This window comes from Salvelinus alpinus, chromosome 2, assembly GCF_045679555.1.
Source record: "Salvelinus alpinus chromosome 2, SLU_Salpinus.1, whole genome shotgun sequence".
Taxonomy (NCBI): Eukaryota; Metazoa; Chordata; class Actinopteri; order Salmoniformes; family Salmonidae; genus Salvelinus; species Salvelinus alpinus.
In genome coordinates this window covers 95806282-95822655 of record NC_092087.1, presented here as the reverse complement: position 1 = coordinate 95822655, position 16374 = coordinate 95806282, and the positions used below count along the sequence as shown (strand labels likewise).

At 46.7% G+C, this 16374-nt stretch overlaps 1 protein-coding gene across 1 annotated transcript; it reads right to left on the bottom strand.

Moving 5' to 3' along the window:
• Window positions 1-469: 469 nt before the first annotated feature.
• Window positions 470-16103, bottom strand: LOC139545766 (heme-binding protein 1-like). Its single transcript, XM_071353916.1, has 7 exons — window positions 15962-16103; window positions 14851-14919; window positions 14676-14757; window positions 13638-13758; window positions 12836-12975; window positions 3670-3833; window positions 470-3424 (listed from the first exon to the last, which is right to left on the bottom strand). Coding segments are annotated over exons 1-7 (1059 nt in total). The 5' UTR covers window positions 15964-16103; the 3' UTR covers window positions 470-2943.
• Window positions 16104-16374: the final 271 nt, after the last annotated feature.

The following is a 16374-nucleotide window of genomic DNA, read 5'->3' as shown; positions in this document are numbered from 1 at the left end:
TAATAATCCTATGACTCAGTATGTTTGTGGTTTAGTGAAGTCCAAATCCACACAGTAGTAATTCTATGACTCCTCAGTATGTTTGTGGTTTAGTGAAGTCCAAATCCACACAGTAATAATCCTATGACTCAGTATGTTTGTGGTTTAGTGAAGTCCAAATTCACACAGTAGTAATTCTATGACTCAGTATGTTTGTGGTTTAGTGAAGTCCAAATCCACACAGTAGTAATTCTATGACTCCTCAGTATGTTTGTGGTTTAGTGAAGTCCAAATCCACACAGTAATAATCCTATGACTCAGTATGTTTGTGGTTTAGTGAAGTCCAAATCCACACAGTAGTAATTCTATGACTCAGTATGTTTGTGGTTTAGTGAAGTCCAAATCCACACAGTAATAATTCTATGACTCAGTATGTTTGTGGTTTAGTGAAGTCCAAATCCACACAGTAGTAATTCTATGACTCAGTATGTTTGTTTTAGTGGTTTTATTGCGCCATCCTCAGGACTTGACAGATATTACAAACAGACTAACAGAAACCCTCTCAGGTACATCTACAGATGAAACATCAGTCTATCACTTTTAAATTGTTATATTTGGACTATTTTACTAAATGGTACAAGTTAAGCATTTTCACACCCACCATAGGGTGATACAGACAATATGGTGAGTAATTATACACTACCGACTGATGTCAAGCTGAATGTAAAAGCTGCTCGCAAACTACAGAAAATACATTTATAAATAATGACAAATAAATACACACCGGAGACGACGACGAGCGGAGAACCTTCTAGTCAGTGTGACAGAAATAAAACTGTTTCTCTGTAAACAATGAATAATGATAAAGGAGAATAAAGGTACCATACTGCTACAGCACTGCCATTGGCCAGGGTTAGATCTACAGCGCTGCCATTGGCCAGGGTTAGATCTACAGTGCTGCCATTGGCCAGGGTTCGATCTACAGCGCTGCCATTGGCCAGGGTTAGATCTACAGCGCTGCCATTGGCCAGTGTTCGATCTACAGCGCTGCCATTGGCCAGAGATATCTACAGCGCAGCCATTGGCCAGGGTTAGATCTACAGCGCTGCCATTGGTCAGGGTTAGATCTACAGCGCTGCCATTGGCCAGGGTTATATCTACAACGTTGCCATTGGCCAGGGTTAGATCTACAGCGCTGCCATTGGCCAGGGTTCGATCTACAGCGCTGCCATTGGCCAGGGTTAGATCTACAACGTTGCCATTGGTCAGGGTTAGATCTACAGCGCTGCCATTGGCCAGGGTTAGATCTACAGCGCTGCCATTGGCCAGGGTTAGATCTACAGCGCTGCCATTGGCCAGGTTAGATCTACAGCGCTGCCATTGGCCAGGGTTAGATCTACAGCGCTGCCATTGGCCAGGTTAGATCTACAGCGCTGTTGTTCTATCATATTTTTCTACAGTCGTTTAATCCTATCGGTTCTGCTTCTTTGGTCGTCTGTTAATGAACTGGCTATCAGCATATACTGCAGCAGTATCCTTATCACCAACTATCAAACCAACACAGTTGTGATGTAGGGCTGACTCAAACCAACACAGTTGTTATGTAGGGCTGACTCAAACCAACACAGTTGTTGTGTAGGGCTGACTCAAACCAACACAGTTGTTATGTAGGGCTGACTCAAACCAACACAGTTGTTATGTAGGGCTGACTCAAACCAACACAGTTATTATGTAGGGCTGACTCAAACCAACACAGTTGTTATGTAGGGCTGACTCAAACCAACACAGTTGTTATGTAGGGCTGACTCAAACCAACACAGTTGTTATGTAGGGCTGACTCAAACCAACACAGTTGTTATGTAGGGCTGACTCAAACCAACACAGTTGTGATGTAGGGCTGACTCAAACCAACACAGTTGTTATGTAGGGCTGACTCAAACCAACACAGTTGTTATGTAGGGCTGACTCAAACCAACACAGTTGTTATGTAGGGCTGACTCAAACCAACACAGTTGTGATGTAGGGCTGACTCAAACCAACACAGTTGTTCTGTAGGGCTGACTCAAACCAACACAGTTGTGATGTAGGGCTGACTCAAACCAACACAGTTGTGATGTAGGGCTGACTCTGCCTTGTTAGTGTGGTAACATGGATAACAGGTCAGTGTGGTAACGTGGATAACAGGTCAGTGTGGTAACGTGGATAACAGGTCAGTGTGGTAACGTGGATAACAGGTCAGTGTGGTAACGTGGATAACAGGTCAGTGTGGTAACATGGATAACAGGTCAGTGTGATAACATGGAGAGCAGGTCAGTGTGATAACATGGAGAGCAGGTCAGTGTGGTAACATGGATAACAGGTCAGTCTGGTAACATGGATAACAGGTCAGTCTGGTAACATGGAGAGCAGGTCAGTGTGGTAACGTGGATAACAGGTCAGTGTGATAACATGGATAACAGGTCAGTGTGATAACATGGATAACAGGTCAGTGTGGTAACATGGATAACAGGTCAGTGTGGTAACGTGGATAACAGGTCAGTGTGGTAACGTGGATAACAGGTCAGTGTGGTAACGTGGATAACAGGTCAGTGTGGTAACGTGGATAACAGGTCAGTGTGGTAACGTGGATAACAGGTCAGTGTGGTAACGTGGATAACAGGTCAGTGTGGTAACATGGATAACAGGTCAGTGTGGTAACATGGAGAGCAGGTCAGTGTGGTAACGTGGATAACAGGTCAGTGTGGTAACATGGATAACAGGTCAGTGTGGTAACATGGAGAGCGGCAGGTGAATAAAGCTAATATGTGTCGTAACAATATGACACCAGTAGGGGGCGGTGGTGTATTACAGTAAATACTGAGGCAAGGGCCCAATCCCAAATGGACATCTAACTGAAGGAGCTCTATCACCACAGCAGCCCTCCATACCCCTCTACTGTTCAGGGTCATATGTAGTGTTCCAGGGCTAGGTCAGGTTGAGGTTAGTGGGGTCGGCTACAGGGTTATCAGAGGGGCTGTCCTCCAGGGAGGCCTCCACAGTGTTGTTCCAGGGGCCGTCCGCTTGGGGGTCAGAGCTGTTGGCCGATGGGGTCTCCCCGACCACCAGGCCCTGAGAGGGGGTCACCTCGGGGGCCTGGGAGGGGGTGGGTGGCCGGTTGGCTGGGAGATCTGAGGGGGAGTCAGAGATGGTGCTGGAGGGGATGTCTGTGGCATTGGGTGTGTGTGAGATGTTGAGTGTGTGTGTGGCGTTGGGTGTGTGTGTGGCATTGGGTGTGGCGTTGGGTGTGTGTGTGGCGTTGGATGTGTGTGTGGCATTGGGTGTGGCGTTGGGTGTGTGTGTGGGGGTAGGTGTGTGTGGTGGGGTTGGTTCCTGGGGGTCAGAGCAGACAGCCTCTCCCTCAGCTACGTACCACACCTCATTGTGTCTGTTCATCAGCTTCAGAGGACTGGAGAGAAACACAGGAAAGAATCAATACAGAAATAGAGAGAGAGAGGGTGTTCATATAGGAAGTGGGATAGATAGAGAGAGAGACAGACAGAGACAGAGACAGAAACAGAGGACAGAATCAATACTGAGAGAGAGAGAGAGGGGTGTGTATGTGTATTTATGAGATCATAGCGTGTGTGTGTGTGTATCTGAGATTCGTTTGTGTGTGTGTGTGTGTGTGTGTGTGTGTGTGTCCAGGCCTACCTGTCGTAGCCCACTCCGTAGTGGTAGGTGTGGTTGTAGTCAGCCTGGACTCTGGCCAGCTCCTTGGTCAGTAGGTGAGCATGAAGCCTGGAGGTCACTGATAACATCCAGCCTCCGTAGCTCCGCACGTACACATCCATAGAGGGCATCTCAGTAAAGTAGAGCTGGAGAGAAACATCCCAACAACAATAACACATTAGAACATCACTGATAACATCCAGCCTAGATTAGTTCACACAGACATGACACAATTCAAGTCATTATCCCCTCTGATAGAAATAACTCCAGAACTATAGAGCATTATCCCCACAGATATATAGATCATAGAGCAATATCCCCACAGATATATAGATAAAGCATTATCCCCACAGATATATAATTCATAGAGCATTATCCCCAATATCCCCACAGATATATAGATCATAGGGCATTATCTATATATCTGTGGTGATATTGGGGATAAAGCATTATCCCCACAGATATATAATTCATAGAGCATTATCCCCAATATCCCCACAGATATATAGATCATAGAGCATTATCCCCAATATCACCACAGATATATAAATCATAGAGCATTATCCCCAATATCACCACAGATATAGATCATAGAGCATTATCCCCAATATCACCACAGATATATAGATAATAGAACAATATCCCCACAGCTATATACAGTGAGGGAAAAAAGTATTTGATCCCCTGCTGATTTTGTACGTTTGCCCACTGACAAAGAAATGATCAGTCTGTAATTTTAATGGTAGGTTTATTTGAACAGTGAGAGACAGAATATCAACAAAAATATCCAGAAAAACGCATGTCAAAAATGTTATGAATTGATTTGCATTTTAATGAGGGAAATAAGTATTTGACCCCCTCTGCAAAACATTACTTAGTACGTGGTGGCAAAACCCTTGTTGGCAATCACAGAGGTCAGATGTTTCTTGTAGTTGGCCACCAGGTTTGCACACATCTCAGGAGGGATTTTGTCCCACTCCTCTTTGCAGATCTTCTTCAAGTCATTAAGGTTTCGAGGCTGACATTTGGCAACTCGAACCTTCAGCTCCCTCCACAGATTTTCTATGGGATTAAGGTCTGGAGACTGGCTAGGCCACTCCAGGACCTTAATGTGCTTTTTCTTGAGCCACTCCTTTGTTGCCTTGGCCGTGTGTTTTGGGTCATTGTCGTGCTGGAATACCCATCCACGACACATTTTCAATACCCTGGCTGAGGGAAGGAGGTTTTCACCCAAGATTTGACGGTACATGGCCCTGTCCATCGTCCCTTTGATGCGGTGAAGTTGTCCTGTCCCCTTAGCAGAAAAACACCCCCAAAGCATAATGTTTCCACCTCCATGTTTGACAGTGAGGATGGTTTCTTGGGGTCATAGGCAGCATTCCTCCTCCTCCAAACACGGCAAGTTGAGTTGATGCCAAAGAACTCCATTTTGGTCTCGTCTGACCACAACACGTTCACCCAGTTGTCCTCTGAATCATTCAGATGTTCATTGGCAAACTTCAGACGGGCATGTATATGTGCTTTCTTGAGCAGGGGGACCTTGCGGACGCTGCAGGATTTCAGTCCTTCACGGCGTAGTGTGTTACCAATTGTTTTCTTGGTGACTATGGTCCCAGCTGCCTTGAGATCATTGACAAGATCCTCCTGTGTAGTTCTGGGCTGATTCCTCACCGTTCTCATGATCATTGCAACTCCACGAGGTGAGATCTTGCATGGAGTCCCAGGCCGAGGGAGTTTGACAGTTATTTTGTGTTTCTTCCATTTGCGAATAATCGCACCAACTGTTGTCACCTTCTCACCAAGCTGCTTGGCAATGGTCTTGTAGCCCATTCCAGCCTTGTGTAGATCTACAATCTTGTCCCTGACATCCTTGGAGAGCTCTTTGGTCTTGGCCATGGTGGAGAGTTTGGAATCTGATTGATTGATTGCTTCTGTGGACAGGTGTCTTTTATACAGGTAACAAACTGAGATTAGGAGCACTCCCTTTAACAGTGTGCTCCTAATCTCAGCTCGTTACCTATATGAAAGACACCTGGGAGCCAGAAATCTTTCTGATTGAGAGGGGGTCAAATACTTATTTCCCTCATTAAAATGCAAATCAATTTATAACATTTTTGACATGCGTTTTTCTGGATATTTTTGTGGTTATTCTGTCTCTCACTGTTCAAATAAACCTACCATTAAAAGTATAGACTGATCAATTCTTTGTCAGTGGGTAAACGTACAAAATCAGCAGGGGATCAAATACTTTTTTCCCTCACTGTAGATAAAGCATTATCCCCACAGATATATAATTCATAGAGCATTATCCCCAATATCACCACAGATATATAGATAAAGCATTATCCCCACAGATATATAGATCATAGAACATTATCCCCACAGATATATAGATCATAGAACATTATCCCCGCAGATATATAGATCATAGAACATTATCCCCACAGATATATAGATCATAGAACATTATCCCCACAGATATATAGACAATAGAACATTATCCCCACAGATTTATAGATCATAGAACAATATCTCCCCCAATTTTGACCTCAGAACAGCCCCAATTTGTTTGGGCATGGACTCTACAAGGTGTCAAAAGCGTTCCACAGGGATGCTGGCCCATGATGATTCCAATGCTTCCCATGCTTGATACACACGGGAAACTGTTGAGCGTGAAAAACCCATCAGCGTTGCAGTTCTTGACACAAACCGGTGTACCTGGCACCTACTACCATACCCTGTTCAAAAGGCACTTAAATCCTTTGCCTTGCTTATCCACCCCCTGATTGGCACACATACACAATCCATGTCTCTATTGTCTCAAGGCTTAAAAACACTTCTTTAACCTGTCACTTCCCCTTTATCTACACCGATTGAAGTGGATTAAACAAGTGACATCAATAAGGGGTCATAGCTTTCACCTGGATTCACCTGGTGAGTCTACGTCATGGAAAGAGCAGGTGTTCATAATGTTTTGTCAACTCAGTGTCGATACACTACATGGCTGAAAGTATTTAACATCTCATTCCAAAGTCGTGGGCATTAATATGAAGTTGGTCCCCCTTTGCTGCTATAACAGCCTCCACTCTTCTGGGAAGCCTTTCCACTAGATGTTGGAACATTGCTGCTATAACAGCCTCCACTCTTCTGGGAAGCCTTTCCTCTAGATGTTGGAACATTGCTGCTATAACAGCCTCCACTCTTCTGGGAAGCCTTTCCTCTAGATGTTGGAACATTGCTGCTATAACAGCCTCCACTCTTCTGGGAAGCCTTTCCTCTAGATGTTGGAACATTGCTGCTATAACAGCCTCCACTCTTCTGGGAAGGTGTTCCACTAGATGTTGGAACATTGCTGCTATAACAGCCTCCACTCTTCTGGGAAGCCTTTCCACTAGATGTTGGAACACTGCTGCTATAACAGCCTCCACTGTTCTGGGAAGCCTTTCCACTAGATGATGGAACATTGCTGCTATAACAGCCTCCACTCTTCTGGGAAGCCTTTCCACTAGATGTTGGAACATTGCTGCTATAACAGCCTCCACTCTTCTGGGAAGCCTTTCCACTAGATGTTGGAACATTGCTGCTATAACAGCCTCCACTCTTCTGGGAAGCCTTTCCACTAGATGTTGGAACATTGCTGCTATAACAGCCTCCACTCTTCTGGGAAGCCTTTCCTCTAGATGTTGGAACATTGCTGCTATAACAGCCTCCACTCTTCTGGGAAGCCTTTCCTCTAGATGTTGGAACATTGCTGCTATAACAGCCTCCACTCTTCTGGGAAGGTGTTCCACTAGATGTTGGAACATTGCTGCTATAACAGCCTCCACTCTTCTGGGAAGCCTTTCCACTAGATGTTGGAACACTGCTGCTATAACAGCCTCCACTGTTCTGGGAAGCCTTTCCACTAGATGATGGAACATTGCTGCTATAACAGCCTCCACTCTTCTGGGAAGCCTTTCCACTAGATGTTGGAACATTGCTGCTATAACAGCCTGCACTGTTCTGGGAAGCCTTTCCACTATAAATCAAATCAAATCAAATTTTATTAGTCACATACACATGGTTAGCAGATGTTAATGCGAGTGTAGCGAAATGCTTGTGCTTCTAGTTCCGACAATGCAGTAATAACCAACAAGTAATCTAACCTAACAATTCCACAACTACTACCTTATACACACACAAGTGTAAAGGGATAAAGAATATGTACATAAAGATATATGAATGAGTGGTGGTACAGAACGGCATAGGCAAGATGCAGTAGATGGTATAGAGTACGGTATATACATATGAGATGAGTACTGTAGGGTATGTAAACATAAAGTGGCATAGTTTAAAGTGGCTAGTGGTACATGTATTACATAAAGATGGCAAGATGCAGTAGATGATATAGAGTACAGTATATACATATGAGATGGGTAATGTAGGGTATGTAAACATTATATTAAGTGGCATTGTTTAAAGTGGCTAGTGGTACATTTTTACATAATTTCCATCAATTCCCATTTTTAAAGTGGCTGGAGTTGAGTCAGTATGTAGGCAGCGGCCGCTAAATGTTAGTGGTGGCTGTTTAACAGTCTGATGGCCTTGAGATAGAAGCTGTTTTTCAGTCTCTCGGTCCCTGCTTTGATGCACCTGTACTGACCTCGCCTTCTGGATGATAGCGGGGTGAACAGGCAGTGGCTTGGGTGGTTGTTGTCCTTGATGATCTTTATGGCCTTCCTGTGACATCGGGTGGTGTAGGTGTCCTGGAGGGCAGGTAGTTTGCCCTCGGTGATGCGTTCTGCAGACCTCACTACCCTCTGGAGAGCCTTACGGTTGTGGGCGGAGCAGTTGCCATACCAGGCGGTGATAAAGCCCGACAAGATGCTCTCGATTGTGCATCTGTAGAAGTTTGTGAGTGCTTTTGGTGACAAGCCGAATTTCTTCAGCCTCCTGAGGTTGAAGAGGCGCTGCTGCGCCTTCTTCACAACGCTGTCTGTGTGGGTGGACCAATTCAGTTTGTCCGTGATGTGTACACCGAGGAACTTAAAACTTTCCACCTTCTCCACTACTGACCCGTCGATGTGGATAGGGGGGTGCTCCCTCTGCTGTTTCCTGAAGTCCACAATCATCTCCTTTGTTTTGTTGACGTTGAGTGTGAGGTTATTTTCCTGACACCACACTGCGAGGGCCCTCACCTCCTCCCTGTAGGCCGTCTCGTCGTTGTTGGTAATCAAGCCTACCACTGTAGTGTCATCCGCAAACTTGATGATTGAGTTGGAGGCGTGCATGGCCACGCAGTCGTGGGTGAACAGGGAGTACAGGAGAGGGCTCAGAACGCACCCTTGTGGGGCCTCAGTGTTGAGGATCAGCGGGGTGGAGATGTTGTTACCTACCCTCACCACCTGGGGGCGGCCCGTCAGGAAGTCCAGGACCCAGTTGCACAGGGCGGGGTCGAGACCCAGGGTCTCGAGCTTGATGACGAGTTTGGAGGGTACTATGGTGTTAAATGCTGAGCTGTAATCGATGAACAGCATTCTCACATGGGTATTCCTCTTGTCCAGATGGGTTAGGGCAGTGTGCAGTGTGGTTGCGATTGCGTCGTCTGTGGACCTATTGGGTCGGTAAGCAAATTGGAGTGGGTCTAGGGTGTCCGGTAGGGTGGAGGTGATATGGTCCTTGACTAGTCTCTCAAAGCACTTCATGATGACGGAAGTGAGTGCTACGGGGCGGTAGTCGTTTAGCTCAGTTACCTTAGCTTTCTTGGGAACAGGAACAATGGTGGCCCTCTTGAAGCATGTGGGAACAGCAGACTGGGATAAGGATTGATTGAATATGTCCGTAAACACACCAGCCAGCTGGTCTGCGCATGCTCTGAGGACGCGGCTGGGAATGCCGTCTGGGCCTGCAGCCTTGCGAGGGTTAACACGTTTAAATGTTTTACTCACCTCGGCTGCAGTGAAGGAGAGCCCGCAGGTTTTGGTAGGGGGCCGTGTCAGTGGCACTGTATTGTCCTCAAAGCGGGCAAAAAAGTTGTTTAGCCTGTCTGGGAGCAAGACATCCTGGTCCGCGACGGGGCTGGTTTTCTTTTTGTAATCCGTGATTGACTGTAGACCCTGCCACATACCTCTTGTGTCTGAGCTGTTGAATTGCGACTCGATTTTGTCTCTGTACTGGGACTTAGCCTGTTTGATTGCCTTGCGGAGAGAATAGCTACACTGTTTGTATTCGGTCATGCTTCCGGTCACCTTGCCCTGGTTAAAAGCAGTGGTTCGCGCTTTCAGTTTCACGCGAATGCTGCCGTCAATCCACGGTTTCTGGTTTGGGAATGTTTTAATCGTTGCTGTGGGTACGACATCGTCAATGCACTTCCTAATGAACTCGCTCACCGAATCAGCATATTCGTCAATATTGTTGTTGGACGCAATGCGGAACATATTCCAATCCGCGTGATCGAAGCAGTCTTGAAGCGTGGAATCAGATTGGTCGGACCAGCGTTGAACAGACCTGAGCGCGGGAGCTTGTTGTTTTAGTTTCTGTTTGTAGGCTGGAATCAACAAAATGGAGTCGTGGTCAGCTTTTCCGAAAGGGGGGCGGGGGAGGGCCTTATATGCGTTGCGGAAATTAGTATAACAATGATCTAGGGTTTTTCCAGCCCTGGTAGCACAATCGATATGCTGATAGAATTTAGGGAGTTTTGTTTTTAGATTAGCCTTGTTAAAATCCCCAGCTACGATGAATGCAGCCTCAGGGTGTGTGGTTTCCAGTTTACAAAGAGTCAGATAAAGTTCGTTCAGGGCCATCGATGTGTCTGCTTGGGGGGGAATATATACGGCTGTGATTATGATTGAAGAGAATTCCCTTGGTAGATAATGCGGTCGACATTTTATTGTGAGGAGTTCTAGATCAGGTGAACAGAATGACTTGAGTTCCTGTGTGTTGTTATGATGATCACACCACGTCTCGTTAATCATAAGGCATACCCCCCCGCCCCTCTTCTTACCAGAAAGATGTTTGTTTCTGTCGGCGCGATGCATGAAGAAACCAGCTGGCTGCACCGACTCCGTTAGCGTCTCTTGAGTTAGCCATGTTTCCGTGAAGCAGAGCACGTTGCAATCCCTGATGTCTCTCTGGAATGCTACCCGTGCTCGGATTTCATCAACCTTATTGTCAAGAGACTGGACATTGTCGAGTAGTATGCTAGGGAGTGGAGCGCGATGTGCCCGTCTCCGAAGCCTGGCCAGGAGACCGCCTCGTTTGCCCCTTTTACGGCGTCGCACAGGGTCGCCGGCTGGGATCAGATCCATTGTATTGGGTGGAAGGCAAAACACTGAGTTGACGTTAATCGTATATTCAGTAGTTCCTCCCGACTGTATGTAATGAAACCTAAGATTACCTGGGGTACCGATGTAAGAAATAACACATAAAAAAACAAAATACTGCATATTTTCCAAGGAACGCGAAGCGAGGCGGCCATCTCGTTTCGGCGCCGGATGTTGGAACATTGCTGCTATAACAGCCTCCACTCTTCTGGGAAGCCTTTCCACTAGATGTTGGAACATTGCTGCTATAACAGCCTCCACTCTTCTGGGAAGCCTTTCCACTAGATGTTGGAACATTGCTGCGGGGACTTGCTTCCATTCAACCACAAGAGTATTAGTGAGGTTGGGCATTGATTTTGGGGCGATTAGGCCTGGCTCGCAGTCGGCATTCCAATTCATCACAAAGGTGTTCGAGGGGGTTGATGTCAGGGCTCTGTGCAGGCCAGTCAAGTTCTTCCACATCGATCTCGACAAACCATTTCTCTATGGACCTCGCTTGTGCACAGGGTCATTGTCATGCTGAAACAGGAAAGGGACTTCCCCAAACTGTTGCCACAAAGTTGGAAGCACAGAATAGTCTAGAATGTCATTGTATGCTGTAGCGTTAACATTTCCCTTCACTGGAACAAAGGGGCCTGAACCATGAAAAACAGCCCCAGACCCTTATTCCTCCTCCACCAAACGTTACAGTTGGTGCTATGCATAGGGACAGGTAGCGTATTCATGGGATCCGCCAAACCCAGATTTGTCTGTTGGACTGCCAGATGGTGAAGCGTGATTCATCACTCCAGAGAATGCGTTTCCACTGCTCCAGAGTCCAATGACGGCAAACTTTACAAATCAAATCACATTTTATTGGTCACATACACATGGTTAGCAGATGTTATTGCGGGTGTAGAGAAATGCTTATGCTTCTAGTTCCGACAGTGCAGCAATATCTAATAAGTAATATCTAACAATTCCACAACAACTACATAATAGACACAAATCTGAATGGAATAAGAATATATATAAATATATTTATATGTACACCACTCCAGCCGACGCTTGGCATTGCACATGGTGATGTTAGGCTTGTGTGCAGCTGCTCGGCCCTGGAAACCCATTTCATGAAGCTCCCGACGAACAGTTCTTGTGCTGACGTTGCTTCCAGAGGCAGTTTGAAACTCAGTAGTGAGTGTTGCAACTGAGGACAGATGACTTTTACGCGCTTCAGCACTCAGCAGTCCTGTTCTGTGAGCTTGTGTGGTCTACCACTTCATGGCTGAGCCGTTTTTTCTCCTAGACGTTTCCACTTCACAATAACAGCACTTACAGTTGACCGGGGCAGCTCTAGCAGGGCAGAAATTTGACGAATTGACTCCTATGATGGTGCCACGTTGAAAGTCACTGAGCTCATCAGTACGGGCCATTCTACCGCCAATGTTTGTGTCCTGACATCGCATAGCTGTTTGCTCGATTTTATACACCTGTCAGCAACGGGTGTGGCTGCAACAGCCAAATCCACTAATTTGAAGGGGTGTCCACATACTTTTGTAGCGATGCAGACCGTTCCCAGCTCCATAGCTGTCTACTGTACAGCAGAAGAGAACATCTTGATTCATCATCTGTTGAGAACATCACTGTGTATATACCTGCGTGGTGTAGCGCGAGGAACGCCAAGTTCCTGGGTTCAAATCCCGCAGGGGGTCGCACACACTCACATGCTAGAAATACATATAAATATACACACTCACTAAGTGGCTTTGGATAAACACCTCTGCTAAAATGGCATACATCATAATGTTAATTGTGTGATGTGTTCGTTCCACCTGTTTCTGATTGGAGGGTTGGCCGGCCAGACTCACCTTGTCATTGGTGGGTGTGGGAGGCCTCTCCTGATAGGCTGCTGGAAGCAGGAAACTGAGGGTGTAGATGGCTGGTTCCCACATCCTGGTCTCCTCAGGGATCCTCACCAGGACTGGAGCAGTCATCTCCATCTGGAGACCTGGGACACACAGAGACATGTAGACACACAGACACGTAGACACACAGACACACACATGTACACACACATGTAGACACACAGACATGTAGACATGTAAACACACAGACATGTAGACACACAGACACACAGACATGTAGACACACAGACATGTAGACACACAGACATGTAGACACACAGACATGTAGACACACACACACACACACACACACACACACACACACACACACACACACACACACACACACACACACACACACACACACACACACACAGACGTACACACATATCCATTTAGAGGTGTATAGTATTCAAACACGCAATGCATTTTGTAGAGGTACAATGTCCTCAAATGTGTAAATTCAGACACACTGGACTAAACACACACCCTCTCTCTCTCTTACCTCCGTTGTTGGCTCCAGTGATGTACTGTAACAGTCTCTTACCTCCGTTGTTGGCTCCAGTGATGTACTGTAACAGTCTCTCTTACCTCCGTTGTTGGCTCCAGTGATGTACTGTAACAGTCTCTTACCTCCGTTGTTGGCTCCAGTGATGTACTGGAACAGTCTAGTCTTACCTCCGTTATTGGCTCCAGTGATGTACTGGAACAGTCTCTCTTACCTCCGTTATTGGCTCCAGTGATGTACTGGAACAATCTCTCTTACCTCCGTTGTTGGCTCCAGTGATGTACTGGAACAGTCTCCTGAAGGCCATGGCTGCTCCCACCCCCATGAAGTAGGCCTCTGCATCCGTAGACACCCAACGAGTAGGACTGTAGTGACGGACCTGACAAACACACACACAAATATTGTTAAAGGAGACGTTTTTAACATGCAGGTGCAGGTGTCCGTCTATCTCGCTGTGTGTGTGTGTGTGTGTGTGTGTGTGTGTGTGTGTGTGTGTGTGTGTGTGTGTGTGTGTGTGTGTGTGTGTGTGTGTGTGTGTGATGGTGTCTGATGGTGTGTGTGTGTGTGATGGTGTGTGCATCTGTGTGTGTGTGTGCGCGCGTGCGATAGTGTGTGTGTGTATGTGTGATGGTGTGTGTGCGTGTATGTGCGTGTGATGGTGTGTGCGTCTGTGTGTGTGTGTGTGTGCGCGTTTGAGTGTATTATGTGTGATGGTGTGTGTGTGATGGTGTGTGTGCATCTGTGTGTGTGTGTGTGTGTGTGTGTGTGTGTGTGTGTGTGTGTGTGTGTGTGTGTGTGTGATGGTGTGTGTGGGTGTGATGGTGTGTGTGTGTGTGTGTGATGGTGTGTGTGTGTGTGATGGTGTGGGTGTGTGTGTGTGTGTGTGATGGTGTGTGTGTGTGATGGTGCGTGTGTGATGGTGTGTGTGTGTGATGGTGTGTGATGGTGTGTGTGTGTGATGGTGTGTGTGTGATGGTGTGTGTGTGTGATGTGTGTGTGTGTGTGTGATGGTGTGTGTGTGTGTGATGGTGTGTGTGATGGTGTGTGTGTGTGTGATGGTGTGTGTGTGTGTGATGGTGTGTGTGTGTGTGTGATGGTGTGTGTGTGTGTGAGATGGTGTGTGTGTGTGTGTGTGATGGTGTGAGTGATGGTGTGTGATGGTGTGAGTGATGGTGTGTGTGTGTGTGTGATGGTGTGAGTGATGGTGTGTGTGTGTGTGTGTGTGTGTGTGTGTGTGTGTGTGTGTGTGTGTGTGTGTGTGATGGTGTGTGTGTGTGAGTGTGTGTGTCCACTCACCTCATATTCGTCTGTTTTGCACACCAGCTCATACTCCAGACATTCCTTTGACTCGGAGCAGAAACTGGAGTTGTTGCTGGGGCTAGAGGACAGGAGATACAATGACACACTGCTAACACACTCCATCACACACACGTGGTAAAGGTGTGTCATTGAAAAGGAGAGACTGTCTTACCCGACGCCGCCTTCAGCACCAACTGAAACCATTACAGCCATTAGAGCCACCAGCCCTGGGAACAACTCCCTGAGGACACACACACACACACACAGTTGTTCATATCGACTGTCTATTGGTATGCGTGTGTGATGGTGTGTGTGTGTGCGTGATGGTGTGTATGTGTGTAAGGGTGTGTGAGGGTGTGTGTGTGTGTGTGCGTGTGATGGTGTGCGTGTGTGATGGTGTGTGTGTGTGTGTGTGATGGTGTGATGGTGTATGTGTGTGCGTGATGGTGTGTGTGTGTGTGTGTGTGTAAGGGTGTGTGAGGGTGTGTGTGCGTGTGATGGTGTGCGTGTGTGTGTGTGATGGTTTGTGATGGTGTGTGTGTGTGTGTGTGATGGTGTTTTCTGCAGAGGTACAAGGGGAACATTATCCTCTGAGAGGGCGAGAGAGCAGGGAGGGGTGTGTGTGTGTGAGAGAGAGAAAGAGAGATAAATAGGGAGAGAGAGATTTTGCTGCATCGTCATACTCTCTCTGCACTAGTCCCAGCATCAGCAGCAGAACAGGCGATCTGAGGTCACGGTGGAAAAGATAATGCTGCCAATGGTCTTAACTAGATCCTCATCAACCACTGACCTACTGCAGGGCAGAAACAATCCCGTTACTCAACTCAGCTAGCAACCGTTATTTAACGGTTGGAAGCGAGCCAACAGTGACGTTTCAATGCGGTACACACACCGTGCTTGCCTTTCCTCAGCCAGGACCCGGTTAATATTGATGCAGAGGCCCGAAACATGAGAGTGGGTGGCTTAGATACAGACTCTCTCTCCCTCTCTCTCTCTCTTTCCACCGCTCTCTCTCCGTGAGATGCGCAAGCAATGCGTCATTTTGCTGCTCAGGTCAATGTCACACCCACTTTACACTTACTTTCTCATATTTTGTTATACAACTACAAAAAGTATTTCAAAAACCTCACCCATAGAATTACTCTCGTCCCACACACGTTGAAGTAAAACAAATAAACCTAACAAAATGTGTCCCATTTGCTTTAAGAAAACAATATGCAGTAATAAATACTAGCCCAACATAGTCGGCTGAACAGCAGCAAACATGCAGTATGAGAACTCACATTGTGACGAGGAGTGTCCTGTCCCGTGTCCCGTGTCCGTTATCCGCCGGTGAAATATGACTAGACTACTGCGTGCTTTGTGTGCTCTGGAGGACGACGTCACCCGGTTAGATCGGCAGTAGCTTTATAGTCTACTGCAGCTCTCGCTGCTTACGAAACCACAGCCAGGTCTGGGCTGGCCCACTAACGGCCGACCGGAGGGGCGCAGGTGTGTCTGTGTGTGTTAATAATGCAGCCGCGGGAAGTAGTTTAAGGGATGCAGAATGAACGCAGATACTGAACTAGCGAAGGTCCAGTGCAATACTTTAGTGAATAAGACTTAACTAAATGTATGAGTGTTTACCAGCATTTGTAACTTGAGTCTGATAATTATCTGTACAAAACAGTTAATCTGATAATACTTTTGGCATATA

What these genes read in the sequence shown, in the direction of transcription:
- LOC139545766 (XM_071353916.1), bottom strand. An exon ending in GCAAAACAGACGAATATGAG is followed by an intron (nt 13,759 to 14,675) that starts GTGAGTGGACAC and finishes TGTGTTTGTCAG; the next exon opens with GTCCGTCACTACAGTCCTAC. An exon ending in CACTGGAGCCAACAACGGAG is followed by an intron (nt 12,976 to 13,637) that starts GTAAGAGAGATT and finishes TGTGTGTCCCAG; the next exon opens with GTCTCCAGATGGAGATGACT.